This window comes from Sus scrofa, chromosome 11 (assembly GCF_054392235.1).
Source record: "Sus scrofa isolate SSC_HxYL_T2T_F1_AM1 chromosome 11, Sscrofa_HxYL_maternal_Yorkshire_Landrace_v2.0, whole genome shotgun sequence".
Classification (NCBI taxonomy): Eukaryota; Metazoa; Chordata; class Mammalia; order Artiodactyla; family Suidae; genus Sus; species Sus scrofa.
In genome coordinates this window covers 78,264,618-78,292,610 of record NC_139393.1, presented here as the reverse complement: position 1 = coordinate 78,292,610, position 27,993 = coordinate 78,264,618, and the positions used below count along the sequence as shown (strand labels likewise).

Genomic DNA, 27,993 nt, shown 5'->3' with positions numbered 1-27,993 from the left:
AGCATCATAAATGTCTCACTGGTGAGCTTTCATTATTGCTAAAGTAAGTTGATATGAGCTCAGTTCAATACCCACTATGACACGTACCTCACTTTACCTAAGCTTAAAGCAATCTGCTGCACTTGACAAGACACTGCGTAGCACTGGACATTATTTTTCTGGCATGGTTGCATGTGGTTATGAGATGGGAAAACCACCTTTTTGTGTTTTGGGGCATCCAGGATTGAGGACTTTGGAATGAAGGCATCAGTCTATTTTACATATTACATAAAAATGTCAAAGCAGTTTTATTTCTTTAAAAAAGTGGTGCAGGGTGGGTTGGAAAGTGAAACAATTTTGACATTATGGGACCTCCTAGAGTCCTGGGCTTCTCAAAATAATTGGATAGCAATCTTCTTTATCATTTTCCTGGGAATTATTTTTGAGATTGTACTTATAAAGATTTGTACCTGCTTTCGGAAGAAGGCTGCACTTCCAGAAAAGGATAATCCAGATGCCCATGAGGTAAGAACAAATGGTTGATTTTCTTTTCCCTTATTTTTGAAAATAACACCGATGAATGACTTCTAAAATTGTGAAACTTTATAACTATTCATATTTGGATTAATCCTCTCACATTGAATTATCTCTCTTGAAATAGAAAGAAGACAGTTGCCTGAAAAGCCCAAGGCTTGGTAAATATCCTTATAATTTCATATTTTAATATAAAACTTGTTCAGCCTGAGCTTCTCCCATTGGTGCTCTGACTTTTTTTTTTAATTCCCATTTATCTCTAGATAAGTGGTCAATTCATTCATCTTCAGAAGAAAGGTAAGTGATATACTTTGAAATTATATGAAACAGGTTGGTTTTGTTCTATTCAGAATTACATCTGAATTATAGAAAAGGGCTGTCCCATTTGTATAGAGGATGACAGCTGTTCAACATCATAATTCAATCTAATTTTGATTTTTCAGTGGTTGCTCTTTTCCAAACTGTGTTAATGGCTTTTAATATATTGAAATTATCCTTCAAAGGAGGTAGTATCATTACTGTTTTTACCAATGAAAAAGATAAAGCTCAGAGAGATTAAGTGGCTTGCTTCCCTACTCCAGCCTCTTTCCAATATGAAGAAGTAATAATTGCCAGTTCTGATAATTCAGTTGAGAAATATTCATTCAGCACCTACTGTGAACTGATCAAACCCTGAGCTGCAAGAATGACATGAAAGGAGTTTATGTAATCAGAACTCATCAGCATCCTAAGGACAAAAAGGTGCTAGGAGCACATACTGACATCACTGGTCTTTTTGCCAGCAGTACTTTGTTTTCATCAAAATCCATTCATAGCAATCATTCGATATCTCTGTCTAGAGGGATACAGGGAACATTGTGTTTGATTCTGGGATCCGAATAAGATAGTCGTTGTTCTCAAAAACCTTATATTTTGTGGAGGAGACGTACATGAAGGATGATTGCTTGCAACATGTTAACACAGTGATGGAAATATTATGAGAACATTTAGGAGACGCCTAAGCCAGCAAAGGGGTCTTGGGATGGCTTCATGAAGGTTACACTGAAGCTGAGTTTTAAAGGATAAGTGACAATTAGTCAGAAAAAGACACTGAGGAGGATGAGAAAGGCATTGTACATGTATGGGAGGCAAGGACATAACAGCAGGGTCTGTGCGGTAAATGATGATTGTTTCAGAGTTGCTGCAATGCCAGGGATGGGTCAGGGAGATGAATGTAAAGAAACAGGCAGGAGCAGGTCCTGGGGGACTTTCTATACCCTGTTAAGAAGCTTGGTAGATGGTAACCCCTGAAGGACGGAGGAGCAGGGGAGATGGTTGAGGCTCAGGACTGAATGGCATAAAAGACAAGACCATCACTCAGTATCTGAAATCAGGGAGCGCAGTGCTGGCCAGGCATAGTCTCAGTGAGCAAAGCTAACTGCTGACCTTGCATCCATTGGTTTGGGGCAAATGGTTTGATTCAGGATTGACCTCAGCCTTGGAAGTGTGTCCCTGGGAAAGTCTGCCACCGATTACCTGATTTTCAAAGATTAAAGCTGTCACTGACGGTTTCAGAAGCATATTTCCCGAAGCAAGTTATCATTGATAGATAAAGTTGTTTAAAAGCAGATCTGGTGTTTGTTACTGTGACTATAGGATTATATTATGGCTGTATGCCATTGATTGTTTTAACTGATTTTCAACCACTTCTAGTACTTGTTGCCATGGCCATAGAGCTGTCAGTCTTTTCCAAGGAGTTTGGGGAGTTCTTCTTAAATTTTCAAAGGCCCAGTTGAAATTCTCTGGAGGAGAGAGGCCAAAGAACATTTTAAAAATGGAGAGACATACCTAAAAGTTAAGTGGGAATTGTTTGTATTGCTGTAGTTAACTTCCTTCTATATCTGCCTCCAACTTTTCATCAAAATCAGCTACATTTATGGGTGTTTTGTATATGTGTATTTTTCCCCTTTCATTGAACTTGAAGAAAGGATTGGGTTGTGTGTCTGGGTCAGCTTGTTGTGGACAAGAGGTAGCAGAAGAGACCAGCGTTATGATGACCATTCAACAGATGCTATTGAGGGGCTACAGTGTGCTGTAAGCCCTTGAGAGACATCAGTGAACAGAACAGACACTGCTTCCTACCTTCCATTTTAGTCACAGGGGAATCTGATGATAAACAATAATATGATAAAACATATGTCAGAAGGTGATAGGTTTTATGGTAAGACAAAAAAAAAAAATAGAACAGACTAAGAGGACTCATGATGCTAGAAGTAGAGGAGGAGAGGTAGGTGCAATATATACAGTGGGATTTGACTGACGCCTTGAAGGGATGGGGAGTTAACAGATAAGGTAGAAGAATATTAGTGAGGTTCGAGGGCAGGTGACAGATCATGGGTGGGCTTTGCAGGCCCTGGTAAGGATAGCAGCGTTCACTCTGGGTTCCTAGAGGGGATCGTTGTAGAATTTCACACAGGAGAATATGTTCTTTCTTTTATATATAAATGTATAATTTGGGAGCGATGCCTGGTCGAGACAATGAGTTTGGGGGTTGCTGGCATAGAGGAAGTGTTAAAAGCCACAGAGCTGGTGAGATTACAAAGGGACTGTGAGAAGAGGAGCAAGGACTGAGCCTTGGGGCACTTCAAAGAGGTCAGGAAGAAGAGGAGGATCCAGCAAAGACTGATAAGGGCCCCCAGTGAGTTAGAAGGAAAACCAGGAGCTATGTGATCCAGAAGCTCTCCAAGTGGAGAGTACGGAGAGCAGGAAAGACAAAGAGGTATACAAGGCATACAAGTTAAGGATCAGAAAAATATCCTGATGAATACAGATGTAGAACCCTTGGCAAAATACCAGAAAACCAAATTCACCAGCACATTAAAAGGATTATGCACTCTAGCCAAGTGGGATTTTTTTCCCAAGAATGCAGGATTGCTTCCACATACGAAAATTATCTAGCACTGTTTTATGGTGTTTAAAATCATAATATTAAATTGAAAAAATACTGGTTTTTCTTTTCAGCTTTCCTCTATATTTTTCCTAAGTGAATAAGACTCCTGTCCTGGTGGAATGTTATCCTAATTATGTCTGGATACTGTGATAGCCTGTTAGGGTCACGTGGATACCCCAGAATGCTTATGCATCCTACCTGTATCTTTAGGATATTTTAATTCTTATGTAACAGAAAATTGTAATTCAAATTGGCATACCAAAAAGAGACTTTATGATATATAATAAGAAACCCTGAAGTAGAATTTGCTTCAAAATTTCTTGATACAGTGGCTCAGGTACCTCACCAAGGTTCTGTATCTCTCCCTCTGCCTTTCTTGGTGTTGGCTTTACCTTGAGGTAACTTAAGGAGTATCAGCATCACCTGGGGGGTTTGTTAAGACTCAGATTTCTGGGCCCCCTCCCCAGGGCATCTGATTCAGGAGGTCAAGGGTGGGACCTGGGAGTTGGCATTTCTGATCATCTCCCCAGTGATGCTGCTGCTGTTGGTCTGAGCTTTGTCAGGCTGCGCCTTATCGCTGGAGGCAGAATGGGTATCAGAGGGTCCACTTCCGTGGTCATTAATTCCACCCGAAGTTATGCTTCGAGGCACTACCCTAAAACGCAGGCTTCTCTCCGAAACCAACCGGCATTCCTTGTGAAAGGCTATGATCTCAACCTGCAACTTTGACTGTCAAACAAGACAGCTGAACGTAGACTTCTGGACAGGTATTTGAGGGAAAATCCCTCCTTCTCCTAGATATGAAAATAATTTACTTCCCTTTGTCAGTGGATTGATGTACTACATGAATGGAACGAGGCAATGACTTATTTTGTAACGTGGCTCATGACTTTCTGACTAATCTCTATACTGAGCATAGGTTTCCTTTAGAAGAGAGTTCTCGTGTGACATAGACCTTCAGTGACAGTTCATTTTCACACTGTTTTCATATATTTCAGAATTGATGACTTTTCAGAAAGGACAATTCCTTCATCACTTACATCGGAAGGAAATGAAAGTAATTTTGAAGACGGAGGTTTACCGGCAGATGAAACGGTGCGGGCAGGTCCCGGGGAAGGCAAATATCAAGTAAGTCACTTTAGTGAAAGTCATGTGACATCGTCAAATGGGACTAGCTCGTCTTTGTCCCTTTTTCATTCTGAAGTACAGGAAGTTTTTCTCAGGCGTAGAGGTTATCCCGAAAGTGAACACGAAACAATACAGTTTTCCTCAAAGAAATTATTTTCCATAATGAAAACCAACAAAAATAAAAATGTAATGTTTTCTTCTGACTTTAACTTTTCAAGAACTTCTAGAATCATTATAGAAAGTGAAGATCTGGATGTGGCACCATTCCCTCCTGCCCATTTATTTCTTTCTAGAGACCAAGTCAGACTCCTGGAAGAAAATGTGAGAAATCAAATTCCTTTAAAATCCAAAGCTTCGTTAGAGAGTAAAGCTACCCATCTGTACTCAAGTTCTCAAGAGTCCTTGATTCAGAATCAGCATTCTGTTAGAATGGACATTTTTGCCCAAGCGCAAGATTCTTTTCCAGGACAAAGCGATACTCAGTATCAAAGTTTTTCTGAAGCACAATTTACTAGTCAAGCCCGAGAGTCTGTTAACAACCAGGAATCAATCAGCAGCCATGCTGATGTCAAGGCCAGGTACTTTGCTCTGCCTCAAGAGCTGATGAAGAAACCACTCTCCAGCAGCACACACGCTTCCTTCCAGACAAAAGACATGGTCAGGAACCAACCGTCAGTCGAAGTCCCACATTCTGTTGAGACCAAAGATTCCATCGAGGGCCTAGACTCTGATAAAAAACACTTAGATGAGGCCCAATATTCTGTTTGGTTTGAAGATTCAAACGAGATTAAATATTTAATCCAGTTGGAAAATACTATTTTTAAGAATGCCAGGTTTCTAGTTTTAACTCTGAACCCAAAGTCGGTAGTTAAAGGCCTGCCACAGCTAAAGAGTGTAAGGACAAAGGGCCGGAAACAAATTGCTTCCTCGAAATTAAAGCGGTATCACGCTTATGGCTCAGTGCCTCTTGCACCTACCTTGAACAGGCAGAAAAAGAGAAGAAAAAGCTTACACTGTAAAAGTAAATTTAGGCTCAGAGTTCCACCTCAGAAGTCAAAGGAAACACCAACTTCACGGGTATTTCAAATCACAGGTATTTCGTGTCACACTTCAGAATGTAGCAAGTTAAGACACAGGTACGTTAAGAAGAAAGCGTTACATCAAAGAAAAAGTATACCAGGTATCGTGTTGCGTCTTATTTATGTTTTCAAGTTTGTTCCTCCTTATAGCAGGAAGTATTCCCAGAAAAGACTAGTGAGATCCATGCCGGATTTAATAGGATGTGGCCGTTTTCTGCTGAAGCAACAACATAAATCACCACACGCAGAGCAAGTCAGCCATGCAGGGTCTACCAAGAAAGGAGGAACCTCGGAGAGTACTAAAAATACAGAGGCACATGGCAGAGAGACTACAGGGCTAAAAAGCATTTCACCAAAAATCCCACCTCAGCCAGAACCGTCTTTGATGGCCAGCACCTATCAACGAAAAACACCTCGTTCTCCACTAATAAAAACAACCTGGAAGGATAAAGAGTCTCGTAAAGACCCAGTTACACAAGCACAGAAAATGGATCCTGCAGCGTCCTGTGTCCCAAATAGTGGAAACACAGCTGACCTGCATGTGGCAAAGCATGAGACCCCCTTAGAGGCGTCTATACCAGAACCTTTGTGGAAAGTGGTTTCCTCTCCCCACATGGACTTGGGTAAAAAAATGGAAACATGGGAAGACCTACAAAGTACAGAGAATTCATATCTTCCACTTTCAAATGGAGGGGGTTTAGCAACCAGTACATCAGAAAGGCAGAGGTGCTTTCGAAAGGGAAATACACAAGAACAAAAAGATTTTCTGGAACTTGTTCTGGAGTCTTCAGATGTCAGCTTGCTCGTTTCACCAGGAACCAAAAAGCATAAAAGCAGTGAACAATCAGCAGGTATAAAAATTCAAGAGAGTACAGAAGATGTAAGTGAGAAGGAAAAGAAACCCTTAATGCTTAGTGTTACAGGATGTGTTGACCGACGCAAAGGTGAGGAACTGGAACGTGACACCAGAAGTAATATAAAAAAGATGCAAGATAAAAGAATACCTAATGCATTCCACGACGCCACCCACACTGCCATTTCTGAACCACCTCCTGTGGACGTGCACAGCAGATTCAAAACCAAGGCAGATTCATCAGAAATAGGGCTCAGCCATTCAGTGGTAAAGCAAGATGAGTTACGAGATGACAAGATGATACAGAGTGTGGAATACGTTGAAAAGGGATATATGTTTGAAAAGCCACAAGAACATGACAAAGAGGAAGAACAACAGGCTTTGCAAGAAGCAGTTCCACAGCTGGCACACGGTTTCAGGTCCACCCTACAACCAACGCAGAAGCCCAAGTATGTCAATTTTGAAATAGGTCAGAGCAGTTCAGAAAGCAGAAGAAGTCATAATCAAGAGCTAGAAGTACAACCACAAACTCTTTCTACAGAAACAATTGTGGGGACTCGTCCATCCTACACAGTGGCTCCATGTCAGGTGGAGAAGCTGCAGCCACGTGCAGACAGACCTACCGAGGGGGAGACTGCAGAGCCCGCGCATCCTCTTCCAGTGTCAGCAAGCTTACCAGTTTTAACTGAAACAGCAGAACGTGGCGTCCCATTTGGCAGAAGCCCCAGAAAGACCCTAGATGAACAGATTGCAGAAGAAAAGGAAGCCTTAAAGAGAGTTTTACCTGAAGTCGCCTTGGAGTCTTTCCATAGGCATATGCTTCCTTTATCAGGTTTTAAAAGGAAGAGAATCAGAAACAAATTATCAGGAACAATAAGTTTGCTTGGTCCCGAAAGTGTAATTATGAAAGTAAAGAAGCCACCAATACTTCGCAGAAGAAGACTGAAAGGCAGTTTTAAAATCCTGATGAAACAACGACTGCAAGATCAAATTGTGGCAGAGAGGCTTGTGAACGTTATTGAGCCTCGTCTGTCTGTTTTGCCTCATGTCAGAACGCAGAGCAGATTAAATGCAGATGACCATGGTCTTAGCAAGCTGAAACAAGAGAAAGCAGAAGTTAAAAGAGAAGAGTGTTCAGATACCATTAATAAGGGAAGTGACTCTGGAAACGCACCCAAAGCAGCTAAATTGCAACATGAAATGGAAGGAGACAAAAAAGCTTCACCAGACGCCTTCCTTCAGGATAGCTGGAACCTCAGATTAGATGCATATCCAGAGAAAGAGCTTAAAACAAAGAAAGAAATGCAGCAACCAAGCACAGTTGCAGAAGTCATGGTGGAGCCTATTCACTATACTATAGTGGATCCATTTCACACTGCGAATGTGAAGACAAGCCTGACAACACAAACAGGTACAAGATGCACTACAGATTCTGAGATGCCTCCTTCGGCATCAGAAAAATCACTGACTAGAGACCCTTTAAACCAAACGAGAGGACGTGATGTTCCAGATTATGGAAGTGATACAAGCGAAATGGGTTACTATTTTCCAGAAACAAAGGCAGAATTAGCAGCAATTGTCCGAGAGACTTTGAATTGCCACATGCCTGCTTTATCTCACTTTAAAAAGAAGAAAAACAGAGTAAGATTCTCATTCCTAGGATGTACAGTAAAGCCCCAGTCTGTGCATATGAAGGAACCGAAGCCATCCCTTTCACGTATGTGTAATATCTCACGTCACAGAAAGAAGCTGGAGTCCAGCTTCAAGGGCAAGTTTAAAAAGATCAACCAAGCTAATGGACTGGTGTATGAATATCTCAATACCCTTTACTGTCCCCTGCAGAACAGGTTACAGGGAGAGTCAGACAGCTGTTACAATGAGGTTCAGCTCCACGGGCTCACAGATGTGGGGAGACCACGGTATGTTGATTTCTTTGACAGGAGCAGTGAATTCTGTGGCAGAGAAGAAAACGTGCAAGATGGAGACAAAGAGGAGCAGAAGCCTTTGCTAAGAACAGCTGCACAGCCTTCCCAGTACCTCTGGATCAATGCATGTCAAGGGAAGGAGACCCACTTTACCGAACCAGTCTCAACACCAGACCATTTAACACAAGAGCCACCCATTCACGAGCAAGATAGACAGCACCAAACATGCTTTCCACAAATGGCTTTGCAGGCTGGCCTCCAGATGTGTCCCAGAGAAACTAAGGAACTCCTGAAGACCAGCAGACTAGAAGATGGTATAATAGCTTCCATGGGTCTGGAGATTCTACCTCCTGAGACAGGGAACACATCACTTGAGAAACCTTTAAACACTACCCCAGAGCGTGGCTTGCCATCTGGTGGAAATCTTGAAAGGGAACCAGAAGCTTATCTTGTGGGAAAAAATTCAGAGTTGGCCCCAAATTTGCAAGTGACATTCCTACAGTCTTCTGATTCTGCTGAGCCCTTGGTTTCTAAATCTAAAAGAAAGAAAATCACATTAAAATTAGCAAGGAAGCAAAAAACAATGAGTGGTAGGCATAGAACCATGAGGGAACAAAAGCCATCGTCAATTTTGCATGTGCTTGATGGCCTGCAGAACAAGGAACTGCAATGCAACCTTAAAGCAAAGATGAAAAGCCTACAGCAAAATGAGAGTACAGCAGCTGCATTTTTGGATATCATTCACTTCAAAGTACCCAGGTTAAATGTGGAGAGAGAGATGCTGAGGATAACAAGACCTAGTCTTATGCAGCTAATGCAAGAGAAATCACCAAATGGAAGGGAAGTATGTCGCCCAGATTCTCTTGATACAAGTAGTTTATGCAACCATGTGAAATATGAGAAGGAGGAGCCAGGGGAACAGGAAGATTTCCCAGCTCCAGAGAACAGCCAAGGCTTCATATTCAATGTGTATCAGAAGAAGGATCATGCCTTTGTCAAATCAGATGAGGAACCGGAAGAGGCAGGAAGTATAGACATGCAGGCACAACCACCAACACACTGTACACAGACTCTTCTGAGTTCTGCTCCATGCCCTGCATTGGCTCAATTTCAGTTTGGAAAGCTAGACAGCTCTGCTAGGTTTTCACCTCCAATGTCAGGAGAAGCAAACTTTGATGAAAAAGTATTTTCTGCAAGAGAATGTGGTGTCCCCTCTGGGGTAAACCATCAGGAGGAACAAGCTAGTGACATTGAAAAGAAAGAGAGGGTGACTTCAGATCTCTGCTCGGCTGCTTTATCTGTATCCAAAAGCAAGAGAAACTTCAAACACCATGCAAACAGGAAAATCTTCATGAATCCCAAACATGGAATTTTGAAAGCAAAGAAACCGTCAATATCATACATGCTCAATATCAAGGGCGGTGCCGGCCCAAACCATAGAAAAGAACTGGGATGCGACTGGACAACCAAAATGAAAGAGGAGGACCAAGGGGAAAAAACGGAAGACGGCATGTACTCCCTCTTGAATTTCATACCTGATGCTCACAGGTATAGCAAGAGAGAAAGAGAAATGGACATGTTAGGAGAAAAAAGACTCAGTTCTGAACAAGTAAAGCAAGAGATATCACCAGAGGAAGGGACTGTGACTTCAGATGACACCGAAGAATCCAATCTTGAAGATGAGGACGAAGACGAAAGCGAGCAGGAGATGTTATTAAACGTAATCCCCCAGCACAGCCAACATTTTATCTTCTGTTCGGGCCAGGCCGAGGAGCTCACCCTTCACACATCCAAAAACAAAGGACGTGGGAAGATTCTGTTTGTTATAGAACAAGGCATCCCACCGCAGACGCAGCCTGCAGATCCAGTGCAGCCAGGGGAGCCCAAGAGAAGCCACCAGTCCCAAACTGGCACCACGCGGACGGCGAGTTCAGACTTTCCTCTTCTGACGTCAAAGGAATCACGAACAGGTCGTGTTTCAACGGATACAGGGAGACCCAGTGTCCCAAGGCGTGGGAGCCACACAGGGGAACAGTACCATCCCCGTCAGAGTCACGAGGGGAAGGCAGCGGTTCCAAAAGATCTACAAGCAACTTTGCTGGAGCCTTTGGATGTCTCCGCTCCCGATCTATCTGGATCTAAAAGGCAGAGAAAGACATTTACGTGTAGAGCCTTTAAAAGTAAAATGAGTCCCAGAGGTGTTGCCATGAAGGCAAGGAAGGCACCCATTTCTCAGATATTTAACATCCCTGGAAACAGTTGTCTAAAAACCCTACCTCCCAAAACCCGGAAGTCACAGATTGTTTACTTTTTAATTCATGCAAAATACTCTGGGGTACTGGACGATCTTACTCTAGAGAGAAAGGAAGGGTTAACCCATGAATCACCAGCAGGGGTTATACCCACACTTGTTTCATCTGTGTCAAAAAGAAAGAAAAAGGACTTAAAACTTACAGACAAGAGAAATAGAATGAGTCACACACGCACACCTTGGAAGGCAAAGAAGGCACCAATTTCCCAGATGTCTGATGTCACAAAGCGTGGTGTGCCACGCTACAGCAGACAAATTGAACACCACTGCAAAACCATGATGAAACGAGGCCAGCCTGTGGCAGGTATCATCCCAAATGTCATCTCCTCTCCCACATCTGGAAACGTAGAGACGGGGATGCCCTGCAAGACAACCTTCAGTCGTGAGCTGCTGCAGCAAGAACAGGCATCAGGTGGCGAGAGAACCTGGTGTGACGGTTCCACGGGTGAGGAGGGCAGGGCCTCAAGCCTCAGGAAGGAAATCAGAGGCCACAGTGGAGAAGCAGGGCCACGGAATTCTCAGCAGGTCACTGTCCACGCTCATAAAATGAAGGAGCCTCGCCTTGTGAAATCAGATCTAGAACGGAAGTATTCAGCAAAGGGAAAACCCCCAGAATTGCTTACCATCGCTCAGGAGCTGCAGCAATACGCGCTTTTCACACGAGGTGTAGCGCCTTCTGCTTCTGGCTCTACTTTGAATTCCCCTCCATTGGAGAAGCTTCCGAAAAGGACAAAAACACAGAAAGGCTTACAAGATGCAGGGAGTGCAAGCGTTTTATCTCCAGTGGCAGAGAAGTCACTCCGTGGCTCTTTCATTGCTGTAGCACAGAGTGACGTCCCATCTGGGAGAGGGCCTGGGAAGAAGCTTTCTAGCGCCGTTCCAGAGGGAAAGATAAGGTTAGGAGAGGATTTGCAAGCGAGACCCCTGCAGTCTTTTGGCTTCTCCATGCCAGCTTCATCTGAAATTAAAGGGCTGAGAAGTGCCGCACGGACCCCTAAGTCCAGAATTGGACAAGCACAGATGGCAGTGATTTTCAAGACAACGAGTACCACTAGGTCTGGTGCCCCACCCCGTGGAAAGAAACAGATCTACATCTTGGGTGACACAGCCAAAGGACTCTCTCAAAGTATGCCAGGCACATTTGCGAACACCTTTTTCCCACCTACGCCTGGGCCACCTGCCCTCAGAACACACAAAAAATTGAAAGCAAAGAAATGCCCATTAAGAAAAAAAAGCAGTATTATAGAGCTGAAACGAAACGAAGGAAAGAAACTATGTACACATTCCTCTAGTAAGTGGAGCACCTCGAGAAACACGTCGGAATCCAGATGGCAGAATGAAACAGAGGGCAATGAAGTCAGAATCAAAGCACGTCTAAAATTCCTGCCTAGGACAGGAAGTAGAAAAGATCAGACTATGCTTGTGACAGAGGAACAAGTGCAGCAACACACACTGGTTTCAGAAAATATATTAGAGTCTCCCTGTTCTTTTCTGAAAATTCCATTTCCAACGGAAAAGCTGAGGATTATCCCACCACAAACAGAGGTACTACCCAGACCCAGTGAAAAGATCTCCTGTCCAAAAAGAGGGAAAGCCATGTCTGGTGGTCTTGCTGTTGCTGAGGCAGAGTATAGCCCTGCATCTGGTGGGGCCCCGGCAAGGAAGCTGGATGTTCCCGGGGCAGGTTCCCTGAAGCGTGAAGAAAAGGAGGAAAACACAGACACTCAAAAAGTAATAAAATACCCACGCTCAGAGATCTCAGTGCTTGAAGATCCAGATGATGAAAGCTCCAGCAGGAACGTGGATGGTCATTTTGCCAAGAAACATAAGGAGCTGCAGCGGGATTTACTAGCACTGTCCATGACGTCTTTTTTATCTGAATCTGAAAGGCAGGAAAAGGCGTTCACATTTCCAGAAAGAAAAGATCTCAAGGGTGCCGAATGTAGAACCATGAAGGCAAAGAAACCTCTTTGTTCACAGGTCCTTAATAGCACCAAGCACGGTAACCTGTGCTGTAGAAATGGACAGGAAGGCAAGTTAAAACCTATGATAAAAGACGTGCAGCACAGTAAAAGCATGACTGAGGCATTTTCATCCCCCACACCTGTTTCAACTGACAACAAACTAGATATTGAAACGGATGGCACACCCAAACCACGGATGGATCCCCCAAGAGGAAAAATGCACAGCCACACCTCTGCACAGCTAGAGAAACCACCATGTGATGGGGGAGCATGGGAGGCTGATTTGATGGTTACACAAAGCAGATCCAGCAACACAGGGAACACACACGTGCCCTGTGAAAAGAAAGAGAAAAATACCCCAGATACATTAGCAGAATCGGTTCCACAGAGTAGCCAATGCTTCCATTTCAGTTCTCACCACATGAAAAATCTTGACCCTTGCAAATCAGAATCTAAAATGCATAGTTCAGAAGCCAGAGGGACTTGGAATTTGTCTTGTGCAATGCAAAAGAAGAGGCAAGAAAAACATGTTAGAGAAACCATCTTGGAACCTCTTTCTAGAAACGTGATGAACTTTATCCAAGTACAGACATTGAAGACAAGTCTTCATAACCAGGGGGGAATTCAGTACATGGTAGATCCAAAGACTCCATTGCCAAAAGCCCAGAAATCAGAGACTGGCTCCACACAATGTGGTGATCCCTGGGATGGTAAGCCTGGGAGGAAACGGGAGAGTCCTATTTCTAAGGAAAAGGCACGGAATCAAAATGACTTCGTAAGAAAGGCCAAGATACTGATTCCGAAGGCAGATAAGTCATTAATTGAGATGCGTTATCTTAACGTAAGAGAGTGTAGTGGTTCATTACAGCCAAGAGAAGACACGGCGCCAAGAGGGCAAAAGAAACAGCAAGAACCATGCGTCCCAGGAACCAGCCAGGATTCTGCTTATGCCTATGCACTTAAATACCCTAAAATCATAAAACATAGTGCTAAAGCAGAAACAGCAAGCATGAAAAACACTACATATACCGAGCAGGTAAAATCTAAGGCAAAGAAACCACCTGTTTCTCTGACGTGTAACACCATAGGATATGGAAGCCAAAGCAACAAAGAGGACATGAGACGTTACATCCAGAAACAGAAGGGGTTCCGGCAAGCTCAAGCTGAGGCCGAGTTGGTTCTGAACACTATTTGTGACTGTGGACTTATTCCATCTAAAATTAGAGAGTTGATGGAAAGGAAGAGGGAAAAAGGCAAGCCACCAAAGCTGGTACACAGCCCTCCACCGCCCACGCTGGAGAAATCCCTCAGCCAAAGACAGATGGCATTTTCACAGTCCATGCGTAAGAGTGCTATATCAAGAAATAGTAAAACACTGAGATGGTACGTTGGAGAGCAAAAAGAAAACCAAGTCGCTTCAGCAGACCTTCTCCCACAGTGTAGATACCGATTTGTGATTAGCCAGCAGCTGAAAAAAGAAACGGACCATGTCAAATTCACAGTAGACTTGAAAAGAGAAGTATATCCTGATGTCCTCTCACAAAAGAGGGAAACCAGTGGCGCTATGTCTGACATCTCGAATATTAGAATGCATACAAAACATGAATTCCTTACTGCACAGAGAGCAAAGAAGGGAGATGAGGCCATTGTCCAAGGATCCGTTTCAGCTCCAAAGGGGAGAGAAGTATTTGAGAAAACTGACATGTCACTAAGTTCAGAAGGACAGACTGTGTTAATTCCAGAGTTGGCAGCTTCCCAACTGAAGATTTGCAAGAAGCAGGAACTGCTAAAACAAGGAAGCATTTCATATCTGGAGCCTAGTACCTTCCCCCTTGCGGAAACTCCTCATCCAGAAAACACAGGAAAGGTCCCTGAGGACGATGCATACACTGAGAGAAAAAGTGTTTCACATCTGTTGAGAAGAGAAGGATTAAAAGAAACTGATATCTTACAGGGTTCAAAAGGACAGACATTTCTTTGTACAAATGTAGAGGTCCAGCAAAATGTTTCTGCAGCACAGAAAGATTCTGTATCTTGCCCCAGTGGGGAACCTCTCCTTGTTAAACAGACAGTAGATGCAACAAGGGAAAAAAATGTCAGCATCCCATTTGTTTCAAATGCAAATCCATGGAGAAAAGAGAAATCAAAGTTAATGGATATTCTATCGAAATCAAATGAACAGAAAATAAACCTTCTCCAAAAAGTGAGGGCAAAACAACAAAGGAGCTCTAACCAGAAGGCAGAAAGTATTCTCAAATCCATCTCCTCTTGCATATTGCATCAACTCCATATTGAAACGCTACAGGAAGAAGGCTCAGCAAAAGGAATGAGTTCGACAGTTTTGAGCCCAGTGGTAGAGGAAGCATCAAGCAAAGCAGATAATCCAGTGGATCAACCTCCATGCTCAGAAGGAGTTAATCTGCGTATTGGAGGAAGAAGAGAACATCCACAGGAAAGTATGTGCAAGGCTCTTCCAACACCTGTTTCTGATTCTTTGACGGCTACACTTCAGATTAAATTGCCAAGGGTAAAGAAAGCAGTAAAGGAAGTAGGTGATCTAACATACCACACTCCAAACACAGAAGGACTGGGCTTGCCTGTTGTGGGAAAAGAAGGAGGGCAACCAGAATGCACACAGCATATTTGTCCAAATCTTACTTCTCACCCTTCAAGAACTGTGTTTCAAAGTAACACGCCATATGAGAAGAAGGCATTGGAAAAAGGAGTTAGCACTGTGGCTTACACTCCAAGCGCAGAAGGAATTGGTTCGCCTGTTACTAGACAAGGAGAACAGCAAGAGAAATGTACATTTGAGGCTCTTCTGAAGTCTGCGTTTCACTCCCAAGCATGTCTACTTCCAGTTCCTACCCCAGTGCAGCGAGAAAAATTAGATGACCTGAGGATGATGCATTTTGAATATTCAACTCCACAGACTAAGGAAGCATTAAAAGGAAAGGACCTTATTGTTGGCTATAGTCAAAAAAGTGAAAAAAGACAAAGCTTACCTAGTATAGAACACAAACAGCAGCACCTGTGGATTCCCTCTGAGTATCTTCTGGAGCATACATCTTACCCTCAAAATGATCCCTGGCCCCCATCACATTTGACACCCCCGACAAAGGAAGCGTTATCAGAAATGGGTAATGTGTCAAGCGAGACAAGAGGATGGCTCAAACAAGACTTGATTTCTGAAGATCAGCTAAATACAAGATGTCAGTATGGCCTGGAATGGACTGTACCCTTGATTCCTCCAAGGCAAAGAAAAAACCAAAACCTAAGGCTTCCTTTAGAATCATTTAGAATCAGCACTGTAAAAAATCAGAATGTCTCAGTTCTGAAAGGAAAGAAGTCATCGGGTGGGGAGCAGATAATTGATTCAATATCCAATGGTATCTCTCCCAAGCTAAGAGTTAGAAAGAAGATGCGACTATGGAAAGCATATCAAAAAAGAGTACAGAAACAGGTATATCTACCTGGGTTATTTTTACATTCTCTTCCTATCTATATGCCTCTTTGGCCTGGAAGTAAAAGACGGAAGAATAAGGTAGAACAAGGAGTTAAGAAAGGTATAACATGCCCCCAAAGAACTTTGATGTTGGAGAAATCAGTATTTTCAAATACATTTGATACCGCTGACTATAGTACCCCAGGCAACAGACCAGAACATCAATGGAACATAAAAGAGAAAATGGCATATGTGGAACATAGAAAGGTCAAACCCGATTTGGTTGTGACAAATATATATGAGTTCATCCCTTGCTTACCTCACCTCAAATTGAATAAAAAGACAATTGATGAGAGGTTCTCAAATAATGTAAAAAGAACAAAACAACCTATATCCCAGAAAAATGATAGACTAAAAGGAATCAATATGAAGGGAAGAATGGAGCCCAGCATTATTTTAAAGGCAGAGCAATCATCGCTGTCACCTATACCCAGTGAAATGGAATTGCCAATTCTGTTGAACGTTAAAAAGCAAGAGATCAAGGTGCAGAAAGGCGAAGGTAAGGCAGGTATGAAACTGACAAACGTAACATCTCTAGCACATTCCAATCTGAGTTCAAGAATAAAATTAGCAAAAGATGAGTCAGGAATACCAAGGAGTTGCCTTCCACCCCTAAAGGCCCAGGCGTCATCAAATCTTAGGAGAGCATCATTTGCAGAGTCAATTAATAGAGAAAGTTTAAGCAACGTAATAGACGCAGAATATTTGCCACAGAAAAAGGAGGAAGATGGGGACAGTATAGTATATATGAAAGCTTTAAGGGGCCACGAAAGTGCCACTTTGAAAAGGAAGAAAAAACTTTTTAAACATACACCTCATGGAAAAGAACCACAGTGGAAAAATAAAGAACAAGAGAAAATGATGCAGGAGGATAAAAGTGACCTAGATGTTGTTCGGAATAAGCCCCATGTTTGCATCCCTTCTTCCCCTCACCTGGAACAACGAGGTCCCGGGCTGAGAGAAGAGGCAGGCGTGCAGGGAATAACGGGCTTCTGCCTTCCACCGCTGACCCTCCAGGAACTGTCAGATGCAATGACAGTATGCCAGGAGCCAACAGATGCTATTTTACACAGTATAAAAAGAGCAAAATATAGGCTATGGAAGAATGAAGATGAAATGGCAAGGGCCTTGGAAGAGAGAAGGCCTCCCCAAAAAAGAGCTTTGGGGGCGAACCAGTCTCCAGTCACACAGGCATTACAGTTGAACATTAAAGAAAAAGAGGAAAAGGTACAGGAAGATAAAGATGAACGAGTTGGGATTCAAAGAAAATCTCATGATTCCACCTCTTCTCCACCTTCCTCTGAAGTGGACCCAAGAAGAAAAGGAGAAGCGGTCATGCTCAGAAGCACAAGATCCCCTTTCCTACACCCAGAACCCCAGGAGCCATCGGATCGGGGAAAAGTAGCACGTCAAAAGTCTGTTGATGGTGTAGAAAAAGCCAAAGAACATATAACACAGGAAGAAGAGAAGAGAGGAAAAATGGCAAAAGTCATGCCTTTGAGGAGAAAGAAATCACCAGATTCACAGGAAATCCAGTTGGACATCAAAGAAAACAAGGAAAAAACACAAAGAATGAAAGGTGAACCAAATGTGGTTTTGACCTGTACTTCCATACCTGCTACTTCTGTAAAATTGGATAAAAGCATTAAAAAAGCAGACTACAGAGCTGACACAACAAGATGCTCTCTTCCGGAACTGCTACACCAGAAATTACCAGCTGTGGTGAAAAAAGCAAACAAGGAGTCCACTGAGGGTGTTATCACAAGTGCTGTGCAAGAAGCAGAAAAACATGTGCCCCAGAAAGGAGAGGGTAGAGGAAAAGCCGTCAATACGAACTCTCTCATACACCCCAAAGGAACACCTTCCAAGGCAAAGATATCATTGCATCCACGTGAACCCAGTACCCCTGGGACGCGGGACCCCCAAGTCAGAGAAGTACAGACAAACAGGAGAAAAAACTTGGCAGAAGTACAGGAAAGAAAAGTTCTGACAGCACCTTGTTTGCGTCAGTTCCCAGTAAACAAAGATACAGAAGGCAAGCAAGAGGGGCAGGGAATAATAAGACTCCATCTTCCACCCTCCTGGCCCAGAGAATCATCACACGCAGAGAAGTTCACCCATCCAGTGTCACCTGTGAATTACATCTCAAGAAATTCAAGAGGAACTAAATACGGGAGGCAGAAAGAAGAGGATAAAGCAAATATTTTCATGGAAGACCTAATGCATCCCAAGTGCCTAGCTTTGAAGGCAAAGAAATCACCCCTTTTCCAAATACTCAAAGCAAAGAAACTTCAAGTGAGCATCAGAGAGCAGATGAAGAGGGGGCAGGAAGGTAGCAAGGACACAGTTGTGCTTCTGAGCAAAATTTGTCCTTTTGCCACTTCTTCCACTCATCTTAAATTTGACACAATAAAAGAAGAGGAGGGTGAACCAGGAATCCTAAGGAATCTTGTGCCACCTCCTGAGCCCCAAGACCCACTGCTTTCAGTGCAAACAGCACCTCCAAAGTGGACGGATAGCCACAGAAAGAAAGGAGAACGGTATCCACCATGGAAAGAAAAGGACGGAGTGCAAACAGCAGCCCTGAGCGTCTCACTGTGCCCCAGTGGCAGAGATTTCAAGGCAAAGACACCCACACCTCCTGGTGTGCTCAGTGACGCTGAGCACGGTGCTCTGAGTAGGAGAAAGGAAGCAGAGTCGTGCACCGAGGGCAGAGGAGGGCAGGGACTGGGAAGAGCAGAAGGCGCTGATGTGGCTCCAACAAAAACTCCTCCTTCCTCGCCTTCTCCATCTCACCGAAAATGGGATGCAGGGGCCAAAGGAGACAAGGACTTGCTCATAACAGCTGGATCCTCTCGTTCACCATTTCAGCTCCCTGAGTCCTCAGGGGCAAGAAGCATCAGGTGTACCGATTCCAGTCACGGTATTAGCTCATGTAATGTCATAATACATGCTAATAGACTTGTGCCATATAAAGAGGCAATGGTCAGCGTAAAAGCAAAAGACGGGAACGATAGATTGTACCCCAGAGTAGTAACTTTGGAAGCCCACACATCCCCACTTAGCCATCCACACAGTAGAAAGAGGCCACCTTTGGATGTCAGAGAGCAAGGGAAGGGGGCTCAGAAGGGCAGAGGTGAGCCGAAAGCGGCCCTGAGGGAACCGTGTGCTTCCTTACCTCCTTCATCCCGCCTGAAATGGGACCCTAGCAGACGTGGGAAGGAAGACACTGGAGGAATAACACGATCCTGTTTTCCACCACTGAAGATCCATGATCCGTTCACTCCAAGCACAAAAGCAGATCCTAAGTCCTGTGATGGTTTCATGCTAAAAGAAGAGAGACTCAAAACAGCTACTCAAGAGAAGATGCCCCCAGTACCTGTGCATCAGAAGGCAAAGGAATTTCCACTTTCCTATCTACTTGATACCAAAGAATTGCGGGGGGAAATCAGAGAGCCAAAGAAAAAGGTGCAGAGAGAGGACAGGGACCTAGTGGCAAAACTGAAAAACATCTGTACTTCTTTACTGACTCTGCAATACTGTCAACCTGATTCACCGGGAGAGAGGTACATGATAAGAATGACAAAAGTGCCTCTTGCCCAAGAGCAGTCCAAGCAGTCATCGCCTGCAGTGAAAACAGAAGATGCTAAAACCCCTGATGGAGAACTTGCCACAGAGGTAAAACAATCGAAAGAACACATTCTGCAGAGAGGAGAGACGGACAGAGAGAGAAATGTGGACACCTGCAGTAGGCCGGACCCCCATTACCTGGATTTGAAAGCAAAGGAATCACCTCTTTTACTTACACAGAATCTAAGGGACCTGCAGCAGAAAACTAAAGAGCAAGAGGGGAAAGTTCAGGAAGGTAAATGGCAGCCGAAGGATGTAACGCTCGCTGAGACCTGCACGTCCGCCTCTTTCCCTCCCCGCCCCAATGAAAAGCCCAGCGTCCGGGAAGAGGGCACGCAGACGTCCTCCCCAGTAAACGCCCAGAAATCACTGGGTTCTGAGGAAGAGCTGCACGCAGACCCAACTGCCAGTAGTCCGCAAAAAGAAACACGTTTGCCCCCGAACGAGGAAGAGGGTGGAACGGAGAGAAGAAACTTCAAGTCCTCCAAACGTGCAGAAAATGAGAAGCAGGAAAGTAAAGATGAACCAGGTAGGGTTCTGACCAGATGGGCTCCTTCATCACCGTCTCCCCTCTCCTTCCAATCAGATAAGGAAGTACAGGTCGGTGGTGACGTGCTAGCCACGCATGAAAGGTCTGTTCAGCCGAGAAGATCAAATGCAGGGGAGATAATAGCACGTACAGAGTCAGTCAGTGGCAATATCACGAGAGCTGTTCAAACCCAGACCACGTCTTCATCACTGTCTCCCCTCACGCTCCGATTGGAGAAAGAAGTACAGGTCGGTGGTGACATGCCAGCCATGCATAAAAGGTCTGTTCTGCCGAGAAGATCAAATGCAGGGGAGGTTGCATACACAGAGTCAGTTAGTGGAAGTCTCAGGAGAGATGTTCAAACCCAGACCACGTCTTCTTCACTGTCTCCCCTCCCCTTCCAATCAGATAAGGAAGTACAGGTCGGTGATGACATGCTAGGTGTACACAAAAGGTCTGTTCAGCCGAGAAGATCAAATGCGGGGGAGACAATAGCACGTACAGAGTCAGTCAGTGGCAATATCACGAGAGCTGTTCAAACCCAGACCACGTCTTCATCACTGTCTCCCCTCCCCCTCCGACTGGATAAAGAAGTACAGGTCGGTGGTGACATGCCAGCCGTGCATAAAAGGTCTGTTCTGCCGAGAAGATCAAATGCAGGGGAGGTTGCATACACAGAGTCAGTTAGTGGAAATCTCAGGAGAGACGTTCAAACCCAGACCACGTCTTCTTCACTGTCTCCCCTCCCCTTCCAATCAGATAAGGAAGTACAGGTCGGTGATGACATGCTAGGTGTACACAAAAGGTCTGTTCTGCCGAGAAGATCAAATGCAGGGGAGATAATAGCACGTACAGAGTCAGTTAGTGGTAATATCACCAGAGCTGTTCAAACCCAGACCACGTCTTCATCACTGTCTACCTTCACCTTCAAGTCAGATAAGGAAGTACAGGTCGGTGATGACATGCCAGCCATGCATGAAAGGTCTGTTTTGCCGAGACTATCAACAGCAGTCGTACATACAGAGTCAGTTAGTAGTGATGTCGTGAGACACGTTCAAACCAAGGAGCAACGTACGCCTGGGAAAGCAGAGAGGGACAGAGCGAGCGCAGCAGACCCAAGATGTGCAACACAAACCAAAGACAGGACGTTGGGGTCCAGGAAACCTGCCCCTTCGCATACGCTCCACAGAACAGAATTGTATCTGCACGTTGCGGGGGGAGGGCCCAAGGCACCTGAAGGCCCAGGGGAACCGCCCTGCTTGGCGGTAAGAAAAATTCATGTTTCCCAACCTCCCGCTAAGCCGAAATTGGATAAAGGTACACAGGTAGACGAAGGAAGGCTTGGAATTAAAAGGCCCTCTCTCCTCCCACAAATGCTTTCAGCATTATCAGAAAGAAAGGAGAGAGCAGGTACGAAGGGAATTGGTGGGAATGTAATAGAAAGGAAACAGCACGTGTCAGAGAAAGAAAAAAAGGATGCTGTGACCAAAGTAGATCTGCGGCTCAAGACGTACCGCAGAGAGGCACTGGCCTCACCGATTTCCAACATCCTGAGGACAAGGGAGTTTGTGTTGAATGTTATTAAAGAGCCGGAGGAAAAAAGGCACAAAGGTCCAGCTGGGCCAGGTGTGGTCCTGACAAGGACTTTCCTTTCCATCCCTTCACCTCCCCTTTATCTAGATTCAGGCAGCAAAACAGACAAGGAAGCATCAGGAATCAGGAGATCCTCTTGTGCACAGCGGAATCTCCAGGCATCAGCAGACACCCGGAAAACAGCCACGAGAGAGACGGCTGCTGGCGAGGGTGAAACTGTTCATACAAAACCCTCGGTGCCGGAAGAGGTCCGACAGTGGACCTCCAACTTCATGGTCAGTGTACAGCGCAGGAAAGACCCTCCACGAGTCAGATCCGAAGAAGATTTGAGTCGGTTTCTTTTCAATTCACAGCAGGAGGACTTTTATTTCACAGGCTTTGGTGCCATCCGAAGTGAGAAGAGGCTGGAATGTTTCCTGACAGGGCCAGAGGATCCGCAAGAAAAATACAGAGCAGAAGCTCTCACTACCTTTCTTTCCTTCCCCATCATGGATCTAACTACAATCGAAAATCTGAAGAAAGAAACGGAAATAATGACTAACTTAACCCAGAAAATAAGCCCTCCGGTGTTAGTTTCACTACCAAGGAAAACACCCAAGGACATACATGCCCCCCTGGGCCCCCCAGTCAGTGCAGAAGGATGTCCTGCTGCAGAGCAAGGTGCCCACCAGTGTGACACTTTATCCAGAGCATCTCCGGGGTCTGCAGGTGCATATAAATTTGACAGACCCGAGGGAGACAGACAGAATAATGAAAAAATAAGCACAATGTCCCCGCCCAACGTGTTAGACCCACAGACAAAGGAATCCCTTGAGGAAATGAATATCACACGTTCAAATGCCTCCCCAAATACAGAACAAGAAATTTTCCTGAAAAAGCAAGTGGTGCTGCGGTCTGGGAGTGGACAGAAGACCAGGCTGGATTCTAGCCTTTCTCTGAAGATTCCACTTCCAAACGGAAAGCAGAGGACACCGCTGGAAATAGATATGCACAAGCAAACTACAGTGTACCCTGGACTACAGACACTACGAGGCACAGATATTGGTGTTACAGAGTTTAATGCCCTAAACGGGAAAAAAGAGCAGGCACCAATTGTTCCAGAACAAGAGGCACGCAATTTAGACCTGCTCCAGAAGTCTTTTTCCTCCTGCTTTACTTTTCCACTTCAGTCTGGAGATCTGGAGAAAAAAACCAAAACGGACACAAGCCCTCCTATCCATTTCGAACAAAATAAATTAGAAATGAAAGAAGGAATATTAAAAATAGATACAAACATAGCTGTCCGTCTGGAAGAGGACAAAATAGAAATGCGCAAACGAACCATTGTTAATCTGGAGAAGGACAAAATAAAAATGGACACAAGCAATACAATAAATCTGCGCACTGTGTCTCCAAAGGCAGAGGAACCTGCAGTTAAGACCCGGGTATTCACTCGTGTGCCAAACAGCTGCCCAATCAAGCAAAAACATAAAAAGGAACGAGAAGTGTCTGGTGCCAAACAAAATATTCAGCTACAAAAAATGTTTCAAAAACATACTCTGGGTTCATTTTATGCCTATATTCCTCTACCTTCCAAGTTTGGAGACCAGAAAGGCAGATTAACAGTAGCAGATTTGAAAAGAGAATTGAGCTCTAAACATGTAAATATGAATATCCCAAAGCATCCAATTCTCCATATTCTAGGCAACACAGGACATAGTACTCCAAGCAATAGAAAGAAATTAGAGTATAACTTTAACAAACCAAAGACAGCTTCATGGAGCGAAGGAGCCTCAGAAATATTTATCAGAAGTCTTTCTATTTCCATGAGTCCATCTCAGCCTAAAGGAACAGTAAAATCTGAGACAATCCAAGAACAAGCAAAGAGAACCTGTCTTTCAAAATTCCAGGAGAAGTCACCAAATACTAGGGAAACTGTTGAGAGGGACAACTCAAGCGCTGTAAGAAAAAGGGACCAGAATTTTATAAGCACAGTTCCTCGGGATTCTCAGCCCTTTGTGACAGACGGACAGCAAACACACAAATGTCCTAGTGTCAAATCGGAAGCAAACCTCAGCAGCGAAAGCAATAGAAATTTAACTCCACAAACAAAAGGAAGGGTTGCTTCAGAGCATGCTATCTCAAGAGCTGTAAAAGAACCTGGCTTGCTTATGATTGAGCAAGAAAAGGCACCCAAACCCATTCAGACACCTACAGAGTGTGCATCCATGTCAGAAGACTCAAAGAAAAAGGTGGACACTCACACGGAAAATACCCTAAGTATGAATATTTCTCCTCCAGGGGTAGAAGCACCACAATGTGAGACTCAGCTGTCTGATACCGTGGACTGTGACTTGTCACCCGAGCATAGGGATCACGGTGGACCCCTCCAGGACACAACCACACGAGAGGTCCAGCAGCAACAGACTTCTCCAGGAACAGTGTCTGTACCAACCCAACTTAAAAGTAATGAAATAAAAATAGTGATAGATAGTCCAAGTGCAGAAAGTTTGCGGCCTCTCTATGAAGCCGTTCAAAATGTCTTTGAGTCACAGGTGAAAAATATGCTCCAGGACAAAACTTTTGCTGATCCCCTAGAAGAAGGAGAGGACAACAAACCCGGTGATGGGAAGTCGCCAGCTTTTGCAGGGGGTCCGGCTGCAACATCCATGACAGTACATCTCAAATTGCGGCCCAAACCTATTTTAGAAAACTTGACTTGCAAAGGAAAAAACAAGCTCACCAGTCATTTAGCATCAAAAGCACCTGAAATAAAACAGAATCTGATACCAGAGATGGTAAAACGATCCTTCCAAGAGTTCAACTGTTATCCACATCAGGCTATTTCGAAATATAACAGTTGGAGGCTCAATCCAAAACATAAAAACATGTGCTTTTTGTCTCTGGAAGGAACTGATAACATAGACTTTAACCTCAAACACAAATACACACAAGACTCACCTCCTGCCAGCCATATGAAGTCGCTGACTGTTAACGTTTCAAGTGGCCGTGAGGATATCATTACAAAGTCAAAGACTCTAAATGAGCTAGAAAGGAAGACATCTCCATTGACCTCTGCTAGAGAGATGCCATTACCTCATATTCTCCAAAACTACTCAGTAGAAGGAAAAAACAAACTTCTCATTCACTTTTCTATGAAAACATTGGAGATTCAGATGAAAGCCTTTCCCCAAATGATGAGAGAATCTTACACAATGGCCAATGCTCAGGATGGACAGAAACCTTTATCTAAGTGTATCCATTCAGATGTCAAAATACCAAGACAAAAAAATAGAATTGTGTTACTTTTTGAGGAAAAATCTCTTCATCAACTAGATCTTAATTTGCGATACAAATACCTTCGTTTTCTCCTGGGCCTTCCAGCCCAAAGTATGTTCCCTAAGCCAGAGGCACTCCCCAAACATATTCTTAAATTACAGACAGTGGCCCTATGTAAAAAAGTGGATGATGGTGGAGAAAGTGGTGGTCTTTCCATTGATGCAGAACCGTTGGAACAACACATCTCGTTCAAAAAGCAAAGTCTCCGTGAAAACTCATCCTTAATCAGAAAATGCTTGGGGCCCACCCAGGAGGGCACTTCTGACTCTGATCAACACAGCACGGCGCAGAAAAGAGACACTACAGCTCTTCCAAAGTTAACCTCTCACGTGGCTCCAGAAAAAGAGAAACAATGCCATGTGTGGTTTCAAGACACAAACGCATGTGAATCTGTTGATTTAAAGACTAAAGAAAAGGATCACGATTTGGCTGATGCTCGGTCAGTTCAGAGTCTCGAAGATTTTACTGACAGTCAGACAAATAACGTGAGTTCAGATAATTTTGAGGGATGCTCAGCTCTCCGTGCACGTGAGAGTGAAGAATGTCTGTTTTTAGATGCCAACTCTTATTTAAGTCAGGAGTCGCAGAATATTCTATTTGAATTACAGGAAGGCCTGCCTTTGGAGTTCCTCTACAAGAAGAAAAAGGTCAACACTGGCTTACAACCATTTCACAGGGACGATTCAGGTTCCCATCATGTTAAAGGCTGTCAAAAACTGTCCTCCGTTGTGACACCACCTTCTTACGAATCCCACAAAAGCAGGAAACACAGGTCATCCTCCAAAATGCGCCATCGCCCTCCTGACTCGAGGTGTGACAGCTCCTTAAATACTATAGACAATCCATCTGGATCATCGTCCAGTCCATTCAGTGAAGAGAACCTTTCACCCAGTACTAGAAGCAGAAAAAGTTATTCTGTAGTTCCCTTAACGGAGGCCAATATTAAACTGCATCTTGCAAAAAGCCAAGGCAGACCTCACAGGCATTTGGACAGCAAAGAAGGAAGGAAGGCCAAGCTGGACTCACTTAGAAAGGACAAGAGTCCTTGGGAATATGACCGCAGTTATACACAGAGCACAGAGAAACGCACAAGGAAGAAGAAGGGGCGGGATTATGAGTCAGAAAGATCAGCTTATGTCCCAAGCAAACGTAAATCAGCATCGAAACCTCTTCAAGAGGACATGGACTTCTATTCCGAAACAAAGCAAAACCAGCCATTTTTTTATGCCTGTGTACCAGCAGACTCCCTGGGGATTACACCCCAAACCATTCGCTGGACTGTTCCCCCCAAAACTTTGAGGAAGAGAAACTTCAGAGTTCCACTGGTGGCCAAGATTTCAAGTTCTTGCAGCATATGGAGTTCATCCAAAAAGCTGCTGGGGTCATTGTTAGAATCCTTCAGCCTAGTTCATCCACAGTGATACTGTCACATCAAGACACGTCTCATCTCGAGGGGAAAGCTGGTTGCTATCATAGTCTTTGAAAAAATAAAATCCTGTAAAGTCAGATGGTTTCCGCACGCAGTGTTTTCTAAGCTGACACCTTTCATTTCTGCAGTAGTTCTGGAAGGAAGGGAGGGAAACTCGATGATTTGGGGTTTGGTCCAACCCCGCCTGAGATCTCCTTTCAGTTTGTGCTGCATCCTTGTAACTCCCAGAGAAGCCCACAGATGCCGAGGCCCCCTTCCCACCCCACCCCAAGGACTGAAGGGTGAGTCAGGGGAACTGTAGCCCATTAATGAGATTGAGGGAGAATAACCAGAAAGGTAAGAGGATATAGAAACGAAAGGGAGACGGTCTCAAGTAGCAGCGAGGGTTCACCAGTATCAAATGCCACAAAATACTGATCTGAGAGCCCAGACTCCTCTGACGTCTTTGTCCTCACCCCCAAGCGCAAGTGGAACCCACAGGCTCTCCGGGACCCCTGCCCACTCGCCATCTGCCGTGGCCAGAGCATCAGATAGGGACCTCAGCCCATAGCACCTGCTGCTTCGTGGGAACAGCCTCTGGGAGGGCAGGGGGCCTCCCCGTGGTGCCGCCAGGTGAAGGGCGCCACCTTGCAAAGCGTCTGAACTGCCTGCCTTCCTCTTAACCTGCACGTGCACGTTGCCGCCCTGGGCTTCGAGACCCCTGGCAAAGGATGGAGCCGGTCCACCTGTTGACAGAGGTGATAGAGAGCCGGAGTGTGGCCTGGACACTACCAGCAATGCACCCCGGCCTATGCCCTCGGGGCTGGTGATCCCACCCCCATCCCTAGACTCTTGCAGGAGGCCCAGAAAAGCTGGGTTGACCCAGGGGTTGTGAGAAGAGAACACAGATGTGTGTGCTTGGGGGGTCGGGGGACAGAATTTTCAGCACCAAGTGCATTTTTTAGAATGCATTTTATTACTGGCTTATTTCTAGTTTGCAAATAGAGCATTCACCTCATTTGGGGGAAAAAACTTTTTGGGGGAGGCTCATAAAAATTCCATAAGGTTAATCATTTTGTTATATACTTTTTGCATCATCATTACATTCATGCTAGGGATAACAATGCCTCCTACTTTGATTTCTATGTGTGGTGGCATGCTTAATAAAATACAAAATTATAAAACATTCCAATTTTTTTAACAAGGAAAGTATCTAATTTGATACAATTTACACACAACTTTTAATTTAAGTAATAGAAGCCATGAAATTATTTCACTTTTTTTTTTTGGCCCCGCTCTCAGCAGGCA

At 44.4% G+C, this 27,993-nt stretch overlaps 1 protein-coding gene across 3 annotated transcripts; it reads left to right on the top strand.

Moving 5' to 3' along the window:
• Positions 1–90: 90 nt before the first annotated feature.
• On the top strand, positions 91–26,783 carry CCDC168 (coiled-coil domain containing 168). Of its 3 annotated transcripts, none has more exons than XM_084982265.1 (5): positions 91–504; positions 641–674; positions 777–810; positions 4,441–4,570; positions 8,443–26,783. In XM_084982265.1, the coding sequence occupies exons 4-5, from the start codon at positions 4,446–4,448 to the stop codon at positions 26,696–26,698; spliced, it is 18,381 nt and encodes a 6,126-aa protein (XP_084838391.1). In that variant the 5' UTR covers positions 91–504; positions 641–674; positions 777–810; positions 4,441–4,445; the 3' UTR covers positions 26,699–26,783. The 3 variants fall into 3 exon arrangements, with proteins under 3 accessions (XP_084838391.1, XP_020921551.2, XP_084838389.1); XM_084982263.1 differs by having other exon boundaries at positions 125–504; positions 4,864–26,783; XM_021065892.2 differs by having other exon boundaries at positions 4,441–26,783.
• Positions 26,784–27,993: the final 1,210 nt, after the last annotated feature.